Source organism: Aphelocoma coerulescens, chromosome 8 (genome assembly GCF_041296385.1).
Source record: "Aphelocoma coerulescens isolate FSJ_1873_10779 chromosome 8, UR_Acoe_1.0, whole genome shotgun sequence".
NCBI lineage: Eukaryota > Metazoa > Chordata > Aves > Passeriformes > Corvidae > Aphelocoma > Aphelocoma coerulescens.
The window spans coordinates 24210019-24233659 of record NC_091022.1 but is presented as its reverse complement, the minus strand read 5'-3'; the positions used below and the strand labels follow the sequence as shown (position 1 = coordinate 24233659).

General features: G+C 56.3%; 1 protein-coding gene across 2 annotated transcripts in view; it reads left to right on the top strand.

The window, feature by feature from the left end:
- The window catches only part of PIK3R3 (phosphoinositide-3-kinase regulatory subunit 3), a 73104-nt gene that overhangs the window by 11732 nt on the left and 37731 nt on the right, over positions 1–23641 (top strand). For both annotated transcript variants that reach the window (XM_069023308.1, XM_069023309.1), the window contains 3 exons: positions 1342–1473; positions 4270–4471; positions 4823–4908. In XM_069023308.1, the coding sequence (XP_068879409.1) occupies positions 1342–1473; positions 4270–4471; positions 4823–4908 (420 nt within the window). The remainder of the gene's footprint in view (positions 1–1341; positions 1474–4269; positions 4472–4822; positions 4909–23641) is intronic.

Sequence of the window (23641 nt, the reverse complement as noted above, 5' to 3'; positions counted from 1 at the left end):
TCCAAAGCCTTGTCCCAGGAAATAGCGTTTCTCCCCTCTTTTCGGTTTATTGCCCCAGAAGGAAGCACAGCTGGAATGGTTGGAGACTCGCAACATTTTCTTCTGGAAAATGCTGGGCTGGGAGATGGAGCATCTTCCAAAATGGCACCAATTTCAGTAAAACTGCATCTGGGGGTAAGGACCCAGCAAGGGGAGTGGCAGTGGGCTCAGAGCAAGGCAAGCCCACTGTCTTCTCTGTCACTCCAGGCCATTTGGGGCCTGACACAGCACCTTTAAGAAAATGACAAATTTGATTTTCTTTTTTTAAATTAACCATTTCAAACCATTCCAAATATCTTCATCTTTGTTATTATTCCCAACCCCCCGTACCCCTCACCCTCCAAATTCTCCTACAAGGAGAATTTCAAAACATTGCATTTGGGTCCAGTTTGAATCAAAGCCAGATTTTGAAACCTTCAGATCTTTGCAAAAGGCACCATCACCGTCCAGACAGCCACCACCCAGCCCAGCCAGGATGGGAGACCTCCAAGACAAACACATGAGGCAATACCAAAGGATGCTGAAAGGGTTCTTCCCCCTGGACCATGGTGAAGCAATGTTCCTGTGCTGGCCTGGCCGTGGGGCTCAGACAGACACATCCCACCCTCTGTCTCCTGACAGACTGTGAGACTTTTCTGCTCCTAGCACTGCCTCTGTCCTGAGCCCAGGACCCCTGAGCCCCGGCTGTGTGGCCTCAGACCCCCTGTGTGCTTTCCCCCATTCCTGGAGCATCCTTCAGCACCTCCCCAGGGCAGCCGCCTCTCAGGGCTGGGAGAAGTGATGCCAATTGGGGCACATTCACAGAATTTCAGGATCACTGGGGGTCACATGGGCCTTCAGCAACTTGAATTGCCCGGGAACCATAACCCCATTCCATGGATGCATTTTCCAAGCAGTTCCTGCCGGGCTGGGATTGGCACAGGGCACCCAGCCCTGATAACTGGAAGGTTCCTGGAGCAGTTGCTCAGTCCTTCCCATGTGTCCTACTCTGCAGTGGGAGCCCAGTGGGATGGTGAGACTCCCTGTCCCATGCACTGGATGTAGAGTTCACACAAAGCAGAGATGCTGCCTCGTGCTCTCCTTGGGCACGTGGAACTCAGGGTCAGTGGAAATTGGGACAGGAATATTTGCTGGGGGAGTGGTGGCAGTGAAATCATGCACTGTCACACTGCAGAGATGGGGGCATGGGCGAAGAAATCCTCCATGTCCGGAGAAAGGCCCACAGGGATGGAAGAGCTCCGAGCTCTGTGCCAGAGGGGAAGAACCACAGGCTCAGGGTTCCCTCTGTCTCTCTCCCTGCAGATGCCTCAGCTGTGGACATGAACCTGTACGAGGCCCAGACGCTGGCAGATGCCCTGAAGTGGTACCTCCAGGAGCTCCCCATGCCCCTCATCCCTCCAGCTCTCTACAGCGACTTGGTGCACATGGCTCAAGGTAAGCACACATGGGCTCCCCCTACACTTGGGACCCTCTGTGGGGCTGGAGAAGTTTTGGGAAGCCCCTAGAAAGGTTTCCCAGCATCTCCAGGGTGTCTCTGACCCCATCCCCTGCCCAGTGCTGCACCAAGGGCAGATCCTGAGAAGGGTCATTGGGAACATCACCTGTGCCAGAGCAGCACAGCAGTGTTTGGGAGATGCTTTCCCTTCTCTGGGAAAGAAGGGGACATCCAGGGGGCTGCTTTGCCCCACCACAGTGGGGCCTTCTCCCTCTGCAGTGCCAGGATGGGCAGTTGCCAAGACTGGGTGATGCTGGCCCCAGAAGAAAGCGTTATTATAATATTTTGGCTCTGCTGCCTGGGAATTTTTTCCTGTAATCTCATTAACTCCTGGCTTTATATGGGCACAGAAAATTCTTAGCTTTTTCAGCTTAGTGCCATTAGGAAGTGTCTTTAGATCCCTGCAAGCTTTTGTGCTTCTGTGCAAATGTATGAGACCATCAGGGTTTTAGTTCTATTTGATTTCTTTTCAAACAAACAGAGTAGGGCTCACACCCAGGTCAGCAGAGCCCACGGTCCATCCCAACAGTGAGCCTGGACCAGAACCCACTTCAAGTGAGTCCTCACAGAGTCTCTCTGCCTCTCCCAGCCTGAGGCCCCATGGGCATCACCAGGTGCACAGGAAACCCTTGCCCACTGTGTTAGGCAGGACCTGAACCTCTTGCTGCCTGTGAAACCAGGATTTCTTCTCCTTCCACAGCAGCTCTCATCTCGCTGCCAGTTGCTGCAGTATCCTCCATGCCTGAGCGTCACCTCCCCATCCTAAGCCAGATTAGTGCTTGGGCAGATCACGTTCTTGGCTGCCTTAAGAGGCACTAAAAGATCACCCGTGGCCAGACCAGCATGGCCTTTTCCTACCATGTCTTGATGGGAAAAGGCCACGGGCTCTTTGTGGCCTCCAGCGAGGCAGAAGGGACGCACAGAGAAGGTGAGGGATAACTCACACCCCATCCTCCCTACCCTGCGCTGAGACACAGAGCCAGAAGAAATACCCCTGGGGCTGATGGCACAGAGAAGCTGCCTTCCCCTCACCCGTCAGAGGAGAAATCAAAGGCTGCCTCCCTTCCAAGGATAAAAATGCAATTAGGAAGCAATTAGCTGGGTTGCCTCGTTAAGCAACTTCAAAGGGAAGCGCCTTTCCCTGCAGCCTGTGCTGCAGCGGGCTCTGCTCCTGGCACAACAGGGGCAGGAGGAGGAGGGGGCAGAACGGGGGAGAAACCAATAGGAAGAGGATTTCTCTGGGGCTTAAAAGAAAAAATTAAAATATAAGTCTTTGAGGAGACGGTGCTGGGTTTTGGCAGCCTGCCCTGCAAGGCTCCTCTGCCCTGCTTGAGGCTGAGAGCTGAGAAAGCAGCACGATGACCACCTTCAAAAGGAGGGGGAAAACATCCCCAAATTCCCACTTTGGCTGTGAGCCTTCTCCTGCAGGATCCTCTAGGTGCAAAAAAAGCAGGAATTGTGGCAGGGGAGGCCTGGCACAAAGCTAAACATCCCTCAGGAGCAGCTTGTTGGATACGAGGGCTCACCAGCACCCCATTGCCAACGCGGCTGGGTTGCAGACCTGCTTTGGAGGGGATCCCAGGCCCCTGCCCCTCCGGCTCTCGTGCACCCTGGCTCCAAGGATGGATGTTGGGAGCTGGCTGGGCACTGGCCAAGCATCAGTCCTGGTGCAAAGAGCCGCGGGGAGCTGAGTCAGCCCCCAGCCGAGCCGGGCTTTGAAGCCGGCTGAGAGCAACCCAGCCCTGGGGACCTCCCTGTCCCCAGCAGATGAAAGGGCTGGGACAAGGCAGGAATGGAGGATGGCTGGAGAGTGGCTGTTTCCTGTGCCAGGATCGCAGTCCCAGGGCGCTGAGCTCACAGCTCACAAGACTGGGCAGCCCCTGCCAAGGCTGCCAGAGGGCACCGGGGACATGGTGGGAACTCATGGGCTGCTCGGGGCACCCGTGACAGTGGCTTTGGCAGCACCTCTGTGATGTGCAGTGCTATTTAGTGCCTCATTTTATTCATATGGGCAATCTGAGTATCACTGGAAGCAGCTGTACCCCAGTCAGCCCTCCCTGTGCTGTGTTTCATGGGGTGTGAGACCACGGTGTGGGGGTGCAGTGAGGGTCCTGCAGCCCAGGTGCAAATTATGTTTTCGTCCTAAAAAGCCTTTTCCCTCCCAGCTTGCTGTTTCTGCAGGGTAGGGCTGAGCCTTTAAATTCAGCTGATCTTCCAGCTGGTGCCCATTTCCCCACCTCTGCTTTGCTCTGCCTTTACAACGGCTTTGCTCTGCATCAGGGCAGGGCTCTCGCTCTTCTCCATCTCAGCAGCAGTGAGGAATTTTGAGGTGCAGCCCCTAGCAGGTGAGCAGCTCAGCCCTCTGAGCTCCCTCCCTGGGTGTGCTGAGAGGGGGAATGTGCTAAAGGTACTTGACAACTTGATCTGGGGTGGTGGTGTGAATGGGTAAATGGGGCAGGCAAACCCCAGAAAGAGATGGTCAAGACCCTGAAGAAATCACCTCTGCCCACCCTGGGATATCCATGAGTCCCACAGCCTGTCTGGGAAGGGATGGGCTGCAAAGAAATCGTGGTGGCAGAGGTTGAGGTCAGGTTTTTTTGGGGTCTCTGGGGGGAGTAGACAACTGCCACAGCTCATGCCCTGTGTGTTGGTAGGTGCTGGGCTCCTGTGAGAGGCAAGAGGATGCCCCAACTTCCCAAACTGATAATTTTTCTCCTGTGTCCCCTCTGCTACAGAGACCCCAGGCCTGGAGGAGTGTGGCCAGAGAGCCAGAGCCCTGCTGGCCCCCCCAGCCCTGCCACAGCCGCAGGCGCTGCTCCTGCGCCAGCTCGCCCGCCACTTCTGCCGCCTCTGCCAGGGCAGCCACCGCAGCCGCCTGTCACCCCGGCTCCTCGGGGAGCTCTTCGGGGAGCTGCTGCTCCGCCCTGCGGCGGCCAGGTGAGGTCCCCTGCCGTGCACAGGACAGGGCGGGTGACAGGAGGGTGCCCATGGACACGCTGGTCCCAACCAAGCTGGTTTTGCTGTATGACAGCCCACCAGTGCCCCAGCCACAGGGTTCTCCAAAGGGGGAGGCCAGATCTGGAAGCTTCCATTCCCGCTGTGATGCTCAGACATCACACCCGTTCCCAAAGTGACCAGGCATGATGCACACATGAGACTGAGGTTCACAGCATTGCCTCAGTCCCACAGCAGATCCATTGGGGTAGCTGGCTGCTGTCCTGGGGAGTTGGGGATCTCCAGGGAGGTTGAACTGCTGGCATCCTCACACACCTCTCCTTTTCCTCACAGCACCGAGGCAGGCCCTGAGCTCCGTGCAAGGATCCTCGAGTCCTTCATCATGGCCAGTGAGGTGGCAGAGCTGCCGACAGCTCCTGGTAAGAGATGTCTGGCTGGTGGCAGAGGGGGGACAGTGAGTGTGACATTCAGAGCAGTGATAGCAGCAGGTCATGGGGCAGTTTTGGTGGCTGGTACAGTGACAAGAAGGCGCTTGTGTCCCTGTGGCAGTGCCCAGGCTCTGCTGGCTTCCTGTCCCATTTCCCTCTCTCCTTTCTCCTCAGAGACACTGATTTGGGGGCATTTCTTTGCAGCCCCTCAGGTCTGCAGCTGTTTTCTGGCTTCATGTCTCTGCCATTTTGCTCTGGTCCCTGGGTTTGTGATGCAAACAGGTTCTGCTCCCCTATCTTGGGGGCTTGGTATGATTTGGAGGCTCTTGAGAGGGGGCTCGTGTGCAGCTTGTTTCAGTGAGCAGGGATCTGAATATAATCTGGGAGGAAAAAAATAGCAGCGTGACCATAAAATGGCAGGATGGTACTTGCTACGGGATCCAGACAGGGGTTATTATTTTTGACTTGCATTTAGTCCCCACATGTGCAGAATCACGCTGTACCCACTGCTGCCTCCCCCACAGGGCATCCCCAGGGTGGGGACGAGGACAGGTACTTGCCCCCCACCTCTCCGTGCATGGACAGCAGCCACGAGAGTGGCTTTTTCTGCAGATGTTAATGAGCCTCACCCCCAGGGCTGCAGTCCTGCCCCTTTCATTACTGGGTGGCAGCTTGTGATCCCATCGGTGTCCAAAACTGAAGCATGTGCTCCTTGTGCCCTCTGCAGCACTCCAAGGATGGGGGGAAGTGGTCCATCCTAGCAGGGATGTACATGGGGGGGAGAGAGGGTGCTCAGAGGAGCACAAACCTCAGACCTTGAGGACCACAGAGACCCATCCTTGTGGGATTCCATCTCCAGGTTGTCACTGAGACCCGTGTGTTTCCCCACACCAAGCTGCCCAGATGCCTGAGAGGCACAATTGCTTCCAGCCCTTCTGCTTGGAGATATGTTGGCACTGTCCCCAGTGAATCCTGTTGGTTTGTGATGTCTCTGGGTCCTTGTCACCACCCTGCCTCCCTGGGGGATGGCCAGGCCAGGCAGGATTACGACTCCTAATATTCCTCATAAATCAGCCCTTTCAGACCTGTCATCTCATTTATTGCTCTCCTCCAAGCTCTCACCCATGAGTTTGTCAGGATACATCTGTCTCTTCCACCTGCTGATCCAGCTGATGGGCAGCTGCAGCCCAGCAGACCCCGGCGTCACTGCTGCCATCCCCAGACTTTGTACTGTCATTGGTTGTCACCACCCCAAACTGAGGAGAGGGTTTGGGCAGGATCCTGAGGGCCTCATCCCCTTTCTGAGTCAAAATCTCCCCCATGGGCATCCCGCAAGTGTGGGGCAGGAAACAGGACACCGGGACTCGCTGTGGGACTTCAGGCAAGTCCTGCCACCACCCCTCTCTTTGTACCTAAAAGTGAGGATATTATTACTCGGCTGTCATCACATTAGGATGTTGGGAAGCTTAATTAAATGCCTGCAAAGCGATTTTGAGAGCTGCAGATGAAAGGGGCTATATATAAAGTGCAAAGAATTATTATTAGCGGTGCGGCCCATGCCCTGGTCCTGCTCCCACCACCCTGGCCCCACTCCCTGCATCCCGGCACCGGGATTATTTTGGTGCATGTGTGGAGTTGTGGTTTTATAATTATACATGTAAAATAGCTATAAATACCCTGCAATAACACGGCGGCTGTGTGCGCATAGCACAGGAATAGGAGTCGGGAGCTGACATAAGGAAACCGTGGTGTGACCTCATTCTGACTCAGATGTAAATATACCTCATGTGAGGGGGCAGCTGGGGGGCTTGGGGCTGCTTGGGGCTGCAGGGACAGTGGCCTCCTCAGCAGGGAGAGGTTTGGGGAGAGATCTGAAGCTGTCTGCTAACTCCAGGGAGGCTCCTGCAGGGCCAGGATCCTTCCTCTCCCATGCATCCTGGGACTGATGTGGGACTCTTTGAGTCTTGGATGTTAAAATCTTAAAGAATAAAAACGTCAGTTATGGAATTTGGTTCCTGGAGGGGCTTCTCTGGGTGAACTTGCTGTTGTTGAGTTTGCAGCATCCCTTCCTCTGGGCACTGCTCCTGGGGGTCTCTTTAGCTGTGCTGCGAAGGAGAAAATGGGTCTGTGCTGGCTCCTGAAAGTTATTCCTGGGATGCAGCACTGGGGTCATGCTGGAGGCACTGGTTTGCACAGGGCCATGCACTGGTTTGCACAGGGCCATGCCACAGATCCATGCCGAAGCTGGGATGGAGCCTGGGGCCAAGTGCATTCAGGCCACCTTGCTGTGCTCTCCAGCACCCCGGGGGGGCCCAGGGGGGCATACAGAGCCCACAGCAGGATCCCAGTGTCTGGGAAAGACTGTTTCCCGAGCAGGGTGAGGGGGCAGGGGAAGGCAAAGGGAAGAAGTGATGCAAATACCAGCTCAGCTGAAGGAAGATGACTTCATCTCCTTTTCCTCTCCTGGTGCTATTTATAGTCACTTTAATTTACTCCCCTTTGCTTTATTATCTCTCCAACAAGCCGTTAGCCCTCAGACAGCAGGATGCCTTTACTTACCATGCAGCCCAAAGTTCTGAAAAAAACCCTCAACTCACCACCAAAAACACCCGAAAGTGGGGGCAGGAGGCAGAGTAAGGCGGCAGAGCGCTTGGGCAGGAGCATCGCTGTCCTGTGACGTAGCTTTCTGGAAAAAATGAGAGGATTTTTGGCTCCTTTTGGAGAAAGGAGTGAGAACTGGGCAAGGAAGATGTCCCCTTCCTCCTTCAGAGCAGTGGCGGGAGGGGACAGGACGAGCGGTGCCAGGGTCCCCTTCTGTTTTGTTGGACCCTGCTGAGGCAGACAGGCCCTGGTTCCCCCCAGGACCCCCAGCCCTGCCCTGCTTCACTTGGGGCAGTGGTATCATGCCAGGAGATGGGGATCAGCACTATCCCAGGTGCCTTGAAAACACCTTCCCAACAAGCGGGTTTGGCAGCCCTGGGCCATGGGGAAACTGAAGCACAGCATCCCATGGAATCACCCTTCCAGTGGCTTGAAAATGCAGTCCCTGGGAAGGTAGGTCCCCACATGCCCTGCCCCGAGCCCAGCTCTGTGGCAGCCCATACCCCAGTGCTCAGCAGGGCTCCAGTGGTGGGTGACAATCCCATGAACATCCTGTGATGTGACACTCTGGGCACTTCCCAGCCCGAGCTCCACGCAGGCACCTCGGGGACAGCATCGATGCTGAGCAGGGCTGCCGTGTTAAGCCAAATTAGAAAGATCTGGCTTTGAAGTTTTTAATTAACTTTTTCCCTGTTTGCTTTCTTCTGGATCCAAGGGAAAAGCCCAGCCTCCCGCTCTCCCCAGCTTGTGTGGCACGGTGGCAGTCGCAGACTCGGATGTACTGGGGGTCAGGAGGGAGCAGGGGGCTCGGTATGTCGTCCAGCACAGAGTGTGCAGCTGGGAGCTATGTCCAGGTGCTGCCCTGCCTCCATGGGAGCATCCCTGCACAGCCATGAGCATCCACCACCTGGCCTGGCACACTGGCCACAGGGAACTTCAAATTTGTGTTACCTCTCGGTGTTTCATCCCCTTGTAGCTGTCGGTGTAGGTTAAAAATAGCCAGGAAAAAAACCCAACCAAAAACCCTGTGTGGAGAGCAGCATGAAGAAGCCATGGCTGAGTGGTCCCCTGTGCCAAAACACCTCGTTCTGCCTCCCCGAATCTGCAAATAATACAGAGAAAACAAATTAACGCCGGGGAAGGGGAGGGAAAAGAGCCAGAGCCGAGCTAGCAACATGAGGTAGGGAGAGCAGCTAAAAATAACAGATCCCTGAAGGCATGGGGAGGAACATGACGGGGATCCACACTCCCGCCATCCCAAAAGGCAGCCTTGTGCCTTCCCAGCTGCTCCTCACAACGCAGCCCTGCCTGGTGAATCCAGAGAGGGAAAAGCCTCCAAGAAGGGCAGGAGCAGGGAGGCAAGAGGTGCGAAGCTGGGCTATGGAGCCAGGAGCAATGCTCCCACCTTCAGCAGAGCATGGGGGTCCCCCAAGCACCCAGGGAGCCCAGCTGGGAGGGAGCTGCTGCCTGACCCACTTGCAGGCAGCTGGCGGGCAGTGGGATGCTGCTGGGAGACCCCAGGGGTGCTGCCTCCGCAGCTAATTTTAGCCTGTGTTCAATTAATCATGGAACGGGAGGGGACCACAGCAAGCCCAGCCTTTGCCAGCGCCTCCGCCAGCTCCACTTTCCACCCCTGGTGTGCTGCTGCAGGGTTTGGAGGAGCAGGGGCCAGGCATTCCCTGATCCTGTGATTTTGATCTAGGAGACATCCTGTGCCCCAGTCCTCTTCCTCCAGTCAGCGTTAAAAGGCTGGGGCAGCCCTGAGAAGGATGTTATCTCCTCATGCCTCAGTTCCCCCCCACCATGGTTGGCAGCGGTGACGTTTGCTGTGGAATTTCTCAGGTTGCCTATACAACTCTGAGCAGGCGTTTTCCTGGCATGCCAGAGCTCTGGGATGCCCCCCTGGGGTGGGGAGCAGTGACCCCCAGCAAGACATGTCCCAGCCTGCCCAGACCTCTGCTGCATGTCCTAATGGCAGCCCCTTTCCTGGGACTCACCAGCTCTGCTGTGTAAAGTTGGGGCAGGAACAGCTGCATTGCTCGGAGTCAGTCAGCTTTCCTGGCACAAGGAGACACCCTGGCAATGCTTTTGGGGTACAGCATGAGAGCCCTATGATCCTGCTCTCCCCACAGCCCAGCTTCACTGGACTCAGTGTCAAAAGCACAGCATGATCCAGCCCTCCCCCGTGACAGAGGGAACAGCTCCTGACGGAAACAGGGCTCGGCTGGGATTGAAACCCTTTTCCTGCCCGCACTGCGTGGCCAGAGCTGATAAGGCCTGGATAACCCCAAGTATTGTGTGTGCCGCCAGCCCATGACCTGCCAGCATGAGAGGAAATGCTGCTGCTCAGCCAGCCAGGATCCAGAGGGAGACTCTGTGTGCCGGCAGTGGGGTGCTGGAGTGCCCTGCTGTCTGGCCAGCCTCCTCTCCCTTTGGCCAGCACATGAAGCGTTGGGATGGCTCTGTCAGACGGTCATTGGTGCCAGCCCAGGTTGCTGTGTCAGCACTCACTGGCCAGCTCTAGGCTGTATGGTCATGAAAGCTGCCAGCGTGAAAAACCTGGGGGTTCAGGGTGATTGTCTGGCACGGGCAGGGTTTGGTCCTCAGGATCAGCAGGGCTTTTAGCATGGAGCTTTGAACCTGGGGCACCTCTGCCTGTTCCAGAGGGCAGCTCCTGGAGGCCAGACTGGCTGAGCAAAACCTCCCCAACCTGCAGGGAACCACCAGCTTTGCTGTCCCACCCCAGTCAGGGCTGGCTCACTCCCTGTGCCAGCTGCTCGCCAAGCCAGGCTGTGGGAATGTGTGTGCCAGTGTGTGTGTCCTCCCGGCTCCTGCCCTCAGACACTGTCTGGGCTGGCGTCACCCTTTCTGCTGCAGTGGCTCTGGCTAAACACCACGGGCAGCTTCACAAAAGAAAATGGGGAGGGTGACAAAGTGCCAGCCACCGCCGGTCCAGCTTGGCACCAAAGCCAGGAGCATCCTCTACTGTGCAGTGGCATTTCCATCCCCTGCCTCCTGCCTGGCACCAGGTGGGCAGCAGCACGTCCCCGTGCTGCCCTTTTGGCCAGGAGATGCCAGAAAAGGGCAATACTTCCCATGGGGAATTTCATGCTGGAGTAGGGAAGCTGATCCCTCTGTGATCCCACCAGCACCCCTGGACTCTGCCTCCCTTGAGAGCACGCCGGCTCTGCTCCAAAGGGGTGGGAGGAGGCAGGCTACCCGATGCAGACACACAAGCAGCTCTGGGGAAAGGCAGGATTTGTGCTTCCAGGAGGGAAAATGAGTCACAGGGGGATGACAGGGCTGTGCCAGCAGCAGAGCGCGGGACTGGGGTAAGCGGTGGTTGTCGGCTGCTATCCGGGAGGTCAGGCAGAAATGCTCTTACAGGCCTTGCCTGGCTTTAAAATCTATTAACGTCATTTTGCTGTTCGAGCCAAGAGCCGCACAGGCAGCAGAAACGTTCAGGCATGGCTCAGATCAGAGCAGGATTTCAATTACAGTAATCAAAGGTGACACAGATAAGAAACCCCTGGTCTATGGAGCTACGACAGCTGTCCTCTGGCTCCAACCGGCACCCATCCAGAGCAGCTCCATCAAAATCACTGAAGTGGTACTAGGGTAAAATTGGATTGGAATCCATTTTCATCTGCCGTGGTGGAAAACGCTTTCCCTGCACTCCTTGGGGAGGAAAACCACCTTCTCAGGGACAGCAAGGGAGGAAGGTGCCAGGCGTGGAGGAGGGGACAATGTTCGCAGCAACAGCACTGATGGCTGCTTTTAGATGATGGAGGCAGCAGAAGGAATAGCTGGGATGCTGGAGCATCAAGGCTCTGCCTCCTGCTTTCCCCTCTCCATTTCAGCCTGGCTCCACAGTGACTATCATGGCTGAGGCAGGGATGTGCTCAGCTTGCTGTCAGGCTCCCTGGAGGGATGGGCAGCCCTCTGAGCCCCATCCATGGCCAGAGCATCCCAGGATGTGCTGCAGGATGGACTCCCAGCCAAGGAAAGTCTGCAGAGAGGGTTGGGAGGTTGGAGGAGAAGATCCCAAGGGGCGGGAGCTGGCACTCTTCTCTCATCCCTGTAAATGGCAAGGTGGTGCCCAAGGGAAAGCTGCCTCTGCCACTGCTTGCATGTGCCCCTGGTCAATTGTCCCCACGCTGCTTTTGTGATTTTTTGCAAATCTTTTGGATGGCAGCAGGGCATCCCTACCTCTGACTCCCTCACCCCTCTGGGATCCAACTCCACAGAGCCACTGGTGCCCACTGCCACGGCCTCATGGGACCCTGGCTGCAGCCAAGCCATGGGGGCATCCCTGGGTCCTGTGCACACAAGGGGTCCTTTCTGCCCATGCCCCAGCACAGCAGGATCCGGCCAAAACACAGCATCTCTTTCTGCGCCCGCTGGCCCCGCTCCAGCCTGGCCAGGTGTCAACTGCCTGACCGCAACGTGTCCCCCCCCAGTGCTCCGCCGGGAGCAGGAGCCCTCTCCCAAACACTGGAGGTTTGTGCGGGGCAGCAGGGCTGAATGGTGGGTCTGTGTGGCTGGGAATGCTGGGGGGAGGGAAGCTGACCGCTTGTTTCATCTGTTTACCTGGAAGTGGAGATCAGGGCCAGGCGCGGCTGCCACAGCGGCGGCACTTTCATGCCAGCGCTAACGGGATGGGGAGTGCCGTGCTGCACCCATCCCGAGAAGCCTGCAGCATGCCAACGATGGGGACACAGCAGGGACTTGGCAGTGCTTCCCTCCCTCCTTCTGCCTGCACAGTCCTGAACCCTCCTGCTTGCTACAGCTGGAGAGACAGAGCCTGGGGAGGGATGAGGGGATGACCCCAAGCCATCACAGGGGTGGGTGATACTGCAGGTCATCCTTTGTCCTGCAGCATCACTATACCCCAGGGCTCTACAGGGCTCCTCCACATATGTCCCCATGCCAGCTGGGTCCCCATCCTGGCTGTGTTCCTCATACTGGTGGTCTCCATCCTGGTTGCACATCCCTGCCCCATCCATAGCTCTCTGTACTGGCTGTAGGCTCCCACACTGGCTGTGGATGGCTGTACCAGCTCTATAACTGTGAAGGTTGTGCATCCCTGCACCAGCTGTGTCCCTGTACCAGCAGTGTGCCCATGGGAGCCACTTAGCAGCTCTGGGAGAGAGGGGCCACCCAAGCAAGTGCCGGGTTTTGTCCTTGCGTGGCCAGGACTGACAGCCACACATAAGCTGCTGGGGAGGGAAAGGGGATGATAGCATCTTCGTCAGTGCCTGGATGCACGGGGATTAATGAAGCTGGCTCGCCATCCCCAGGATTCAGGTTGCCTTATCTGTGTCTATCTGCTCTTACCCAGGCACTGCTAGAGCTGCTCCCGATGCGCACAGCTAATCCCAGAGGCTGGCAGATAGGGCAGGGACTGCTGCCTCCACTCACACCCTGCCCACGCCTGCAGGGCCAGGGGCACGGAGCTGGGCCATGACCTGTCCTGCCCCAGGCCAGCTGGTGCTGGAGATAACCAGAGGCACAGGGCAGAGGTGCCATGAGTTTGGGGGTCTCAGTCTGGCAGTAGTACATGCAGGGTTGTGAGGCAGGCACTGGCATTGCCTCTGATCCTGATTTTGAGGCTGTGTGACCTTCCAGTTCTCCCAACAAAGCCCAGTTCATCTCTATTCATCTTTCAACTCAAAAAAGTCACTGCCCCATGGCTGGAGCTACACCAAGTCTCTGGGAACTTGTGGCCATTCCTTGGTTGAGTAGATTTCTCCATCTTTTGGATACTTCTGGCAGTTGGGGAGGGTTGCAGGTGGTGAAGGGGCTGGGGTATCCGCAGAGGCTGGCATCTCACTGAGCAGCCTGGCACCGTGTCATCCTCAGGAGACAGGGAGCAAGGGCTAGATCATTTCACCTCACACCACACAGATGTGGCTGCATCCTTGGTTCTTCCCAAGTACCTGACTGCCTATCCCTGGTGCCATCAGGAGGATATCTTCCCTCTGGCTCCTGGCACCTCTTCTTTCCCCATTCTCTGTTGGCTCTTCATACCCTGGGGCAGGAGAAGCATCCGGGGCTGTGCTTCGGCACCATCCCAAATTTCCGATCTGGCGCGCACAGTGCCATGGCAACGCCTTTATTTTTTCAGCTGCTTCCCTGTTTTCTTTGCAATTGGGCTCTTCCACGGGGTGATGGTGATCACAGGGGCTATTTGGGCAGGGTTCAGCATGCTGCTGAGCAAGCAGCTTGTAGCGTGATGCCTCGTGGTGGCCTGCCCTGCTACATGCCCCACACCTCGCATGGCTCTGACCCTCCCTGGCCAGGCATAGAGGGAAACACATCACCTGGGCTTGGGAGTGACTGCTCAGCTCTGCACACCCCAAAGTTGCCCTGGGACCTCAGAGCCACCCATTTTCCATGGGCTGTACAGCTCCATGTACCACAGACATGGACTCCACAGACTGATGTCCCCAAGGTCACCAACGCCACCAGAGCTCTGTAGCAAAATGGTGCTGAGCATGGTGAAGTGGGTGCCCAGCATAGCTGGCACTGTTCTCACTTCCACAACAGTCCTTCCTGCTAGGAAGCATCTTTTCTGTTGCCTCCTGACCCTGCTACAGTGGGGTTTAAAGCTATAAGGAAGGTGGCCTGAAGAAGGCTTCGTAAAATGCCAGTGGGGAGCCATGGCAAAGGGACCCCATGCCAAGGGGAAGAGTGGAGTCAAGAGAGCACGAGTGCCCAGGACCCCTGTAAGAACAGGGTTTGGAGGACAGTGACAGGAGTCTGGAAATGCAAAATGCACAAGGCAGAGCTGGCCCTGCCCAAAGAGCCTCACTGGGCAGTTTCAGGAACAGTCACAACCACTGAGTGGCTGCAAGTGTCTGAAGGAAGCTCTGCTCCGCACCTTCTGACAGCTGCTTCTGCAAGAGCCTTAAATTGAAACATTGGGGGTTTTAGAAAGAGAAACCTGAGTGTTTTGGGGACCAGAACAATTCAAAAGGTCCTAGACAAATTCACAAGCCATCAGTCTTGGCAGGAATCTGGTCTTTTCAGCAAGAAAGACAAAAGCCCTTGTCCAAGTCGTTTCCACCCAGCTTTTAGTGGGATTAGAGCTGCAGTGTCCTGTGCTGGCAGGCATCCCCCAGGCCAAGAACAGCCAGTCCCTGAAATCACTTTGTGCAGGCCCCAGAGTCCATGCCGGCACTTGCTGCTGCCATCACTTCCAATTTAGACCTGCTCATGGCAGTGACCAATATAGAAGCACTTTGCAGGATGGTACTTCCCCTCCCTGGGGAGCCGGTGCTGGCACTTCACTCTTGCTGCTCCCCAGCTCCAAGAAAGACTGAGGAGCTTAAAGTACTTTTTTCCAAGAAAGGTGGATTTGGTTCACAGAAAGATCAGGACTGGGGAACAGTTGTTCTGCTCTGCCAAGCCTTCTGCCATCTGGAACAGCTTTTGGTTTCCTTCTGGATACCTCTTCCATGAGATGGCAGGACAAGAAGAGGGGCAAGGGCATCACTGGGACCCTCAAGGAGTAGAAGGATGAGGAGATGGAGTCAGGGGACACATGGGTCTGTCCCTGTGCCCTCTTCACACGGGTGGGTGAAAGTCAGCCCGGGCAAGTGGAGAGCTGGCTTAAGGAAGGGCTTGGAACAAACTTCACTGTGGAAGGCTGCGGAAGCCCCCAGTCAGCCTGTCCATGGCATGTGCCCACTCTGCCTGTCCCCTTGCCAGGGTGGTGGCCATGAGCTCCTGCAGCCACTGCTTCTCGTTCCACATGCTCCAGTCCAGGGGTGGGGAAAGCCTCATCGTCTCCATCTTCCCTCTTTTCTTCCTGGGGAAAAACATAAAAGCAAAGTCATCACATCAGGGCTGGATTACTCACGGACTAAAGAGGGGAGAGCTCTTCCAAGGCAGTGGGCACTGCTAACCCCAGCTCCCCCTCAGTGAGGTTTCTGGTGTCTAGTAAGGGGTTGGTGCTCCTGCAGCTTTATCCTCATTAAAGTCATAAAAAATGTCTCCCATTCCTCCAGCTGATTGTTCCCACAGAAACTGGGAGAGAACTGGGTCTCTTGGGCATGGTCCTCCTCACAGCTGGAAAACACCCCACAGAGCTCTTCCAGGGGCTGGACACCAGCTCCCATTGGCCCTGCATGGCTCTGAGCCACTCATGTCTGTGCCACATATTGATGTCCCCTGGTCCCTACCAACTGCTCTGCGCCAAACATTTCCTGCATGGTGGATTTGATTTGGCGTCCCCGAGGCTGACAGCTCAGGACCATGCTGCCACAGCCCAGGCTGCCTGTGCTGTCCTCAGCATCCAGTGCTTGAAACCACAACCTCTTGGTGAGCATTCTCCCTGGAGAGGCTGCTCTCTGCAATTAATCCAGGCATGGTTTATGCTAACGACTCTCCCCACTTTAAATTATAAATGGCCCTTGGCATGTGTGCACACAAACACACGTGTGTGCACAGAGATCCTTTAAGGCCATCATTAGCTGTAATTAGCAGGATCTGTCATTCATCTTTGGCAGTTAACGATGAGCCCTGAGTCAGAGGAATCCAGCGGCAGATAAAATAAACACGATTTCAAACAGTTTGGAAATAACAAGCCCTCATTAATCAGACAAGCCCCAAAGGGAAGCACTTGGAAAGTGGCGGCTTCTTTGCTGTTGCCGAGAGTGAGGCTGGGTGGGCTCCAGGCCGGCCCCTGTGCTCCCCAAACCCTCGCTCCAGTGGGAGTGGGAGGCAGGATATTCTCGCTTGGCTGACTTCATGGCAGGACTGAGGTGTCAGAGCCAGTCAGCTCGAGCAAAGAACCTGAAAACTGGCAAAATCCACCCAAAAGGGCTCTGCACGGCCCCTCTCTGGGTGACAGCAGCTGAGGCGCGACCTGGCCCTGAGGTGCAGGTGGGGGCAATGCTGGTGCAGGGCTCAGCTCTGGGTAGAGATGAAGCAGTGCCGGGGCAGCACATCCCACAGCCATCACTCACCTCAAGAGCTTAAAGGCTGTGTGGAGGGGAGCACCCCCAGGATCCAGCAGCACAGGGGAGAGAGGATTTGGGGAAGAGGCTGGTACAAGGGATGTTTCCTAGGGAGCAGGGGGAGCTGGGGAGACTTCTAACTGTCACAGCTGCAGCTAAATCACAGCAAATAGGAGGGGAATGGGACACATGAGGCTGGTTTATATTACAAAGGAGCGGTCCATCATGGGGTATTTAAAATAATCCGCTTAGATGCACAGTAGCAGATTTGGAGTGCTAAGGGAATTGAAGGCGCTGTGGCTTTGCAAGGCTGGATCAGATCTAGTTAAGATGCCACTTAGGACAGTACATCCCATTCTGCCTTGATGCCCCAGGGGACAGGCACACAGCACCTGCAGCCCCTGCAAGGCCGCTCCCATCCCACCAGGGAGGCACCCAAGGTGACACTGGCCACATCAGGATGGGTGACAGCGTCCTGTGGTATCTCCCTGGGACTGGTGGCAGGTTTGGGGAGCATCGAGATATGGTCTGGATTAGGCACAGGACAGGGGATTCCCATGAGGGGCCAAGCCTTTGGAGTGGTGGAGGAGGTGTAACTGGTGCTTGGGGTCCAAGGGCACCTTCATGCTGAAGCCAGGTGCCTGGCAAAACAGTTGGGACCAGGGGGTGCTCAGGAAAGAGCTGTACCCACACTGCCAGGGGTGGGAACCTCCTCTAAGGGTATCCATGTGCCATTGCCTGCTCAGCTGGGGCTGGGGACCTGGTGTGGGGTCCTGGTAGGCTGAGACCAGGTGCTTCAGGGGAAGAGCTGGGGCTGCCTCTGCATGGCCTTGCAAGCACCCCCAGCATGTGGCTCCTAATGCCACAAGCTAGGGCGTCCTCTGCTGGGGTCTGGGCTCAGTCTGGGGTCTGTGTGGGTAGGAACATGGGCTGTCTGAGCATCCCTGAGCATTCTCACACTGCTCCTTTAAGCCAGGCTGAAAGCTCAGCCCCAGGGAAACCAATTCATCCTGAGAGAGGGATTTCATCCCAGAGACTTCATTACAGGCAGGCATTCCCCCAGAAGAGCATCCTTCCAAGGGCAGATGGTTTCCACCTTGGGCTGGCTCAGGGGGTTCAGCCTGCAGTGGCCCTGCAGAGCCAGAGCAGCAGCAGCAGCAGACTCTTGGAGCCAGGCAGCGTAGCCAGACGTGACCCCATCACCGAGCTGGGCCTCACACTGCCCATCCCTCTGCTCCCAGGGAGGGCAGGGCCCAGGAACATGCCCACAAAATCTGAGGTTGCATGTCAGATTAGGCCACAGAACTGGCTGCCCCTCTTCTTGTCCTCAACCTGTGCCCTCTGTCCCCCTCTGACCCCACTACAGGGCTGTGCTCAGCACGAGGGCTCACTCTGGCAGGTTTAAACACTGTCCCCAGCTCCCCTAAGCATTAATCCAAGGGAGGATTAAGGTTACCAAGCTCTTGGAGCCACCCAGTTCTCACATCTCCCACAATGGACCCCTCTGTCCTGGCCCCAGAGAGGGCACAGGGCTCTCTTGTCTCCCTGGGACTTGCTGCTGTCCCCCCTCAAGAGCCCCCCAAGCTCTCCTCTATCAGCAGGCCCCTCACTGGGGTTGGGCAGCACCTGTTCAGCTCTCCTCGAATTGGGCACCACAGATCATCTCTGGGGCTTTGGGGGGTTCCAAGCCCCTGTGATCACCTTCCCCCTGCTCTTTGCAAGCGCTGGGGTGAGGTTTGGGGTGGGCATGAGCTTCTCCCCTCTCTTCTCCCCTGTTCCCTAGGTGCTGTGCTCTGGGTCAGCTCTGGGTTTGTGACAACCAGTTTAAATGCATAGAAAATACCTTAATCCTGGTAAGACCCTGATCCCTGCCTGCTCATGCTTCCCATGAAAGCCCCCCACTTCAGCCATAGTCCCCTGGGAGAGGTTATCTGTGCACCCTCCACTTGTGGGAGCAAGGGACTCTCTCCATGGCACCCACAAACTCCTGGGGTTGGCACATAGGGTCCTGGCTAGTACTGCCCAGGGATTTCTGTCACCTGCAGAGGACAGTAGGGACAGAGGTGCTCCTGCCACAGGATGAGATGGCCAGTGGCTCCTGCCACCCTCCTGTGCCCCTTAGTGCCACCAGCTCCAGAAGTTTTCAGAGAGAACCAAGTAACTGTAAACTATTTTTACATAGTTATGATCATTTTTCATTTCTGTTTTGAGTTACTATATACTCCACAATGAGCTGAACTCCTAGCTTCCCAGTTCCTACCCCTTTGCAACTCCTGCCCCATCCCATCCAGAGGGCTCCCCAGGGCATGGGATAGGGGAACCCCTGGCTTGTGTGGTGAAAGAGGGCTCTGGCTCTGCCCCCCAGTCCCATTTCCCCAATGTCAGGAGCTTCTGCTGCCTTTACCTGCCCTGACCTGCGGCCCCACGAGCTGTAATCCCCCTCCTGCTGCACCCACAGGATCAGAGGCTGCCAGTGTCCAACCCATCCCAGAGAAAGGAGGGCACTGGGGGGGTGGTAATAAATCCTAATGATAACCTGGGGAGAGGGGTAGGGCAACAGGTTCTCACCACTCCCTTGCATGGCAATAGGAAAAGTCTGTGTTTGCAGAATTGTCTCTTTTATTTATAAGAAGCAAGGACAATGCTGGGATAGAGACTGAGCTGAGCTTTTAACCAGTCAGATTACACTTAGCAGGAGCATTTACCTCTGCCTCTAATCCGCCTGCCACAAAGACTTGCTAACTCCTTCCCGGATTTAACTGGAAGGCTTCAAATCTTCCTGCAGAGGAGAGAGTTAAGCCTGGGCTGGTGCTGGAGGGTTGCACGGGTCAGGGTCAGTGCTCCTCCCCTCAGGCACATCAGGTTTGGGCTGGACATTTGAGTCCCAGATTCAGGTTTTTTCTGGCAACAGGTCCTGCAGTCAGGACAGGCAGGGGATGGGAAGGTGCCAGGAGCCCTTCAGTCCTTGGGAGCTCAAAATCAGAGCCTACGCAGAGCAAAGATTTGGACATTCCTGAGCAAAACTCACTGCTGCTTAAACACAGAGCAGAGGGGAAAGTTCTGGAAGAGCCACCTGGTTGGAACAGTCCCTTGTTTTTAGCTGGATTTCTTGTAAGAACACAAAACATCCATAGCCAGTGCTGGGTGGCTTGGGAAGGCTGGGATGGCTGCTGTAGCATATGGTCATGCTCCTGACACCCAGTGTCCCCTGACACACGGCTGATGTCCCCTGACTCCCCTAGCCCACCCTGGAAAAGCCACGTTTTCCACTGCCTGCACAGGGTCAGGCCCATCGATCCACTGCTGGGCACCAGCTCTGTGGCTCATGCCAGCAGAATCCCTCCCTTTATGAGCATTCCCTCGCAGGATGCTTTGCATCCATGCCACGAAGGGGAGAGACAAAACTCCTGGCCCTTGACCCTGCAGCACACCCCTACAGCACCCCCAGCACAGTGACCCCGACACTGCTGGGGGCCATGGGGCCTCAATAGGAGCAATGTGAGGGTTCGGGGCAGGGGGACAGGGATGTGGCACGTGCTGATGTCACTGAGCTGGCTGGCATTGGGCAGCTCGTGGCGCTGTGGGAGACCCACCAGCAAAGATGGTCTGACTGGGAGAGCAGCCAGGAGAAGGGCTGGAGCTCTGTGGCTGGCTCCACAAAGCCTGGCCTGACAGGCTGCCCACCCTTGGTCTCACCCCGCACTGCTGGCTCTAAGCCTCACATGCCAGGGTCACAGGCTGATCCGAGAGAGACGCGTGAGCTGAGACAGCAGAGCCAGGGATGAAACCTCCCCTGACTTCTGGGAAGCCGGCAGTATCGGAAATTTCCCTCCCAGCACAGCTGCGTGGGAGGGGACGGCAAGTCCCCTCAGCCAGACCTTGCACGGTCTCCTGCCATCCGGCAGCACCTCTCGGGCTGCAGGGACACGCGAGGCAGCCCGGGCCAGGATGACATGATGGCAGCCATCCCACTGCCACCGCCCCGCCACTGGCTCCACGCACAAAGGCCGGAAGCTGGGCGCAGCCGGGGGGTTTCCCGGCTCGGCCGTGGCCCCAAGTGCCCCAGGGATGAGCTGGCTGCCAGCCAGCAGCACCCAGCCTGGCCTCTGAGTCCCTTTGCTGTGCCGTTCAAGGGGCTTCTGCCACAGTCAGGAATTCCCTGCCTTTCCTCCAGCTGCCCCAGTGCTGCCACGGTGGAATCAATATGGGGGGCTCTATCTACAGCATCACCCTCTCCTTTACACTGGGTGCAGAAAGCACCTGGCAACAGAAAATCCACCTCATGTGTTTCTGAGCCAGGCTCTGGGGCCTGCAGTGGGCAGAGGGTGCAGGACTGAGGGTGCTGTGCTGGGGTAGGGCTGCAGAGTCCCCCCCTGCTCTCCTCCTCCAGCCTGCCGGGCAAGGGGCCAGCTTGGCTTCCGCAGCCCTTTCTGCAGGCAGGGCTGGTATGTTCACCACAAGCTATGGACGGCCTGGCTGCCGCTTACAGTAAATGTGAGCGAGTTGTTTTGGGCAGGGCGTTCGCAGTCCCGCAGGCAGCAAACCGGCTGTGTCCTACTGGCACCGCCGCCTGCCGCAGGCGTCTCCCGTTTCCAGCGCGCCCCTTGGCTTTCCCAGCACTGACCCACCGCGTGCCAGACCCCGGCATCAGCACGACGCTGCTGTTCCAGGGTTCCCCCACCTTCGTGGACTTCCCCAGTGTCTAGGGGAGGGAAGAAGCACCTGCCATCACCCCCCTGCTTTGCCTCAAGGTGCGCAAGGAAGCTGGTGAGGAAGGACACTGGGGCACACAGTGATGCCAGCACAGTCCCACAAACTGCTGCCCAACCACCCTCTTGCTGCTGCTTTCTCCCATCACTGCCCTCCAGCCATCAGCTCCAGCAAAAGGACAGGGGGATTTTTCTGCTTTCTTGGGACAGTGTGAAGCCTTTGTTCCTGTGGTGGCCAGCAGATGAACCTGAAGCAACGCTGAAGCATTTTCTTTAGGGCTTAAGTGGGATTTATGGGGTGAAGATGCCTGCTCCAGCCCTCTTCATGGATGGGTAATTTCCAGCATTGGGAAAAGGCAAGATTTGGCTTAACCAACAGAGTTTCCCTGAGGCCACAGGATCCTATTTTCCATTTCCTTATCCACAAGTATTTTCTCCCTACCCATCTTTTAAGTGAAAATCACTAAGGGGTGCATGTCACCAGAGACTGTGAGGTTTGGGGCTGCAAGGACTGTCCCACACTTCACCTCACACCTGCACCCCAAGTCCAGAGGAGGGTGAGGTACATGCTAGCAAAATTTCATTCTGTTGAATGACCAAGAAGCAGAAAACAAGCAAGGCACTAAGTGACCCAAGGACAGACCACCTCCCCGCAGCTAAGCCCTGCCACCCTGACCCACCAGCCTGGCGACATTGCCCCAGAGCAGCTTTGCCAGCTCCATGGTGCCTTCTGCATTTGGCCCAACCTTTCCCTGCATGGGAAAGGATGCATAGCAGACACAGGCAAGGGATTTTCCAGGGTGGAAGCTTGCTCCCAGTCTGGTTTTTCAGAAGCAGACTGCAAGCTCGTGAATCGGAGGTATTTGTCAAGTTGGTTCCTGCAGTGGAAATGATCAAATAATTGTTCATACACCCGTCTGGCCCAATGGCTCATGCTCACAGAGCAGAAACTGGCTGTCAGGCTGCAGGATTGTGGTTCCCCATGATGCTGTGGCATGTTTGTAAGAGGAAGATGCTGAGGCTGCAGGTGCCTTTCCAAGGCAGAGCTCTGCCATGCTCCAGGCACGCTGCCAGACTGTCGCTCAGCCGGATTCGTGCTGCCTTTCTCTCGGAGAGTCTCAGAGAGGGCTGTACTTCACAGCAGGGTTTTCCCGTTCCACTTGCCCAACAGAGTGCTTCCAGCATCTTCTCCACCCCTTGTCCTCTCCTTCCTCTTCTCACCAGTTTGCAGTTCTGACAGCCCGTCTGTGGCTCTCCCCACTTCCCCATGCTCAAGCAGGCATCCAGAACAACCCTGCTGGTCTGAGTGAGGATGGAGGACATGCATTCCTACGGGAAAGTCAGGTTCTCCCAGCTGCAGCCTCTTTCAGCCCCTAAAGTGACAGTGACCTGAACATTTCTATTCAGGCCAACTATTTTTTCAGGCATTTTTTACCTCCTCTAATGTATTTTTCTTTTTCCTTTGGGGTTGAAATTATTCTGGCTTTGTGCAAAAACCAACTCTGAAGTGCTTGGGGAGTGGAAACCTCCCATTATACTTTTGAAAAATAATATTAATCTTCCCTCTCCTTTTATGAAAAGCTCTCTCCCCAATGGCTCAGGACTGGAGGTAGGCATTTGATGTGGAAATAGCCCTTGCTGGAAGAGCCCTTTGATGTTTGATTTTCACAGGGCCAACTCCTAACCAACCATGGGGGGCACAGGGTGCTGGCAGGGTTTGGCTCCAAAGGGTGCCCAGGAAGGACACGGAACAAAGGGGAGGTGCTGCCAGACCCTTATCCTGCCGGCCTTGTTTCCCTGAGCAACAGGCAGGTGTTTCCAGGCTTCAAAGACAATAAAACCACGGGGATTTCCATTCATGAAAACTGCCCTTGGCCTGATTCAGCTCCAGGACCTAAGGCAGGTGCCCAGGCTGCACTGAGCCAGAGTGATCCTTCACCCAGGGCAAGAAAGACCTGGAATCTCCCATCAACCAAAGAGCCCAGAGGGGACTGCAAGAAGCAGGGCTTGGCCTCAGCCGCAGAAATGCAATGGCAAAGGGAAGGAGGACACACTGTCTGATACCGTCACCTGCTGGGTTCCCCAAAATGCCTATGCTGAAACACCCCCACTGCAGAGAGATGGGGCCATACCTTGAGGATGAGATGCCTGAGTTTGGTGTGTGGTGCGCTGGGGGCTGGAGCACCACAGACCTGGGCAGCATCTGCAAGCAACAGCATCCCCACCCTTGCTGCAGGGGACAGGGGACAGTAAAGCGGATTCCCGCTTTGGGACCGAGCCATTGTCTTGAAGTGCCTCTAACGGCAGGGAGCCGGGTCACACGCTTGCTTCTTTCAGTCTGACATAGACCCCAGCTCCATATTTAGTGGGTTTAGTATCCCACCGACTTTGCCTCCTGTAGTGCAGCAGCAAGTTTTTCTCCCCTTCCCCTCCCCCTCCCCCTCCCTCTCC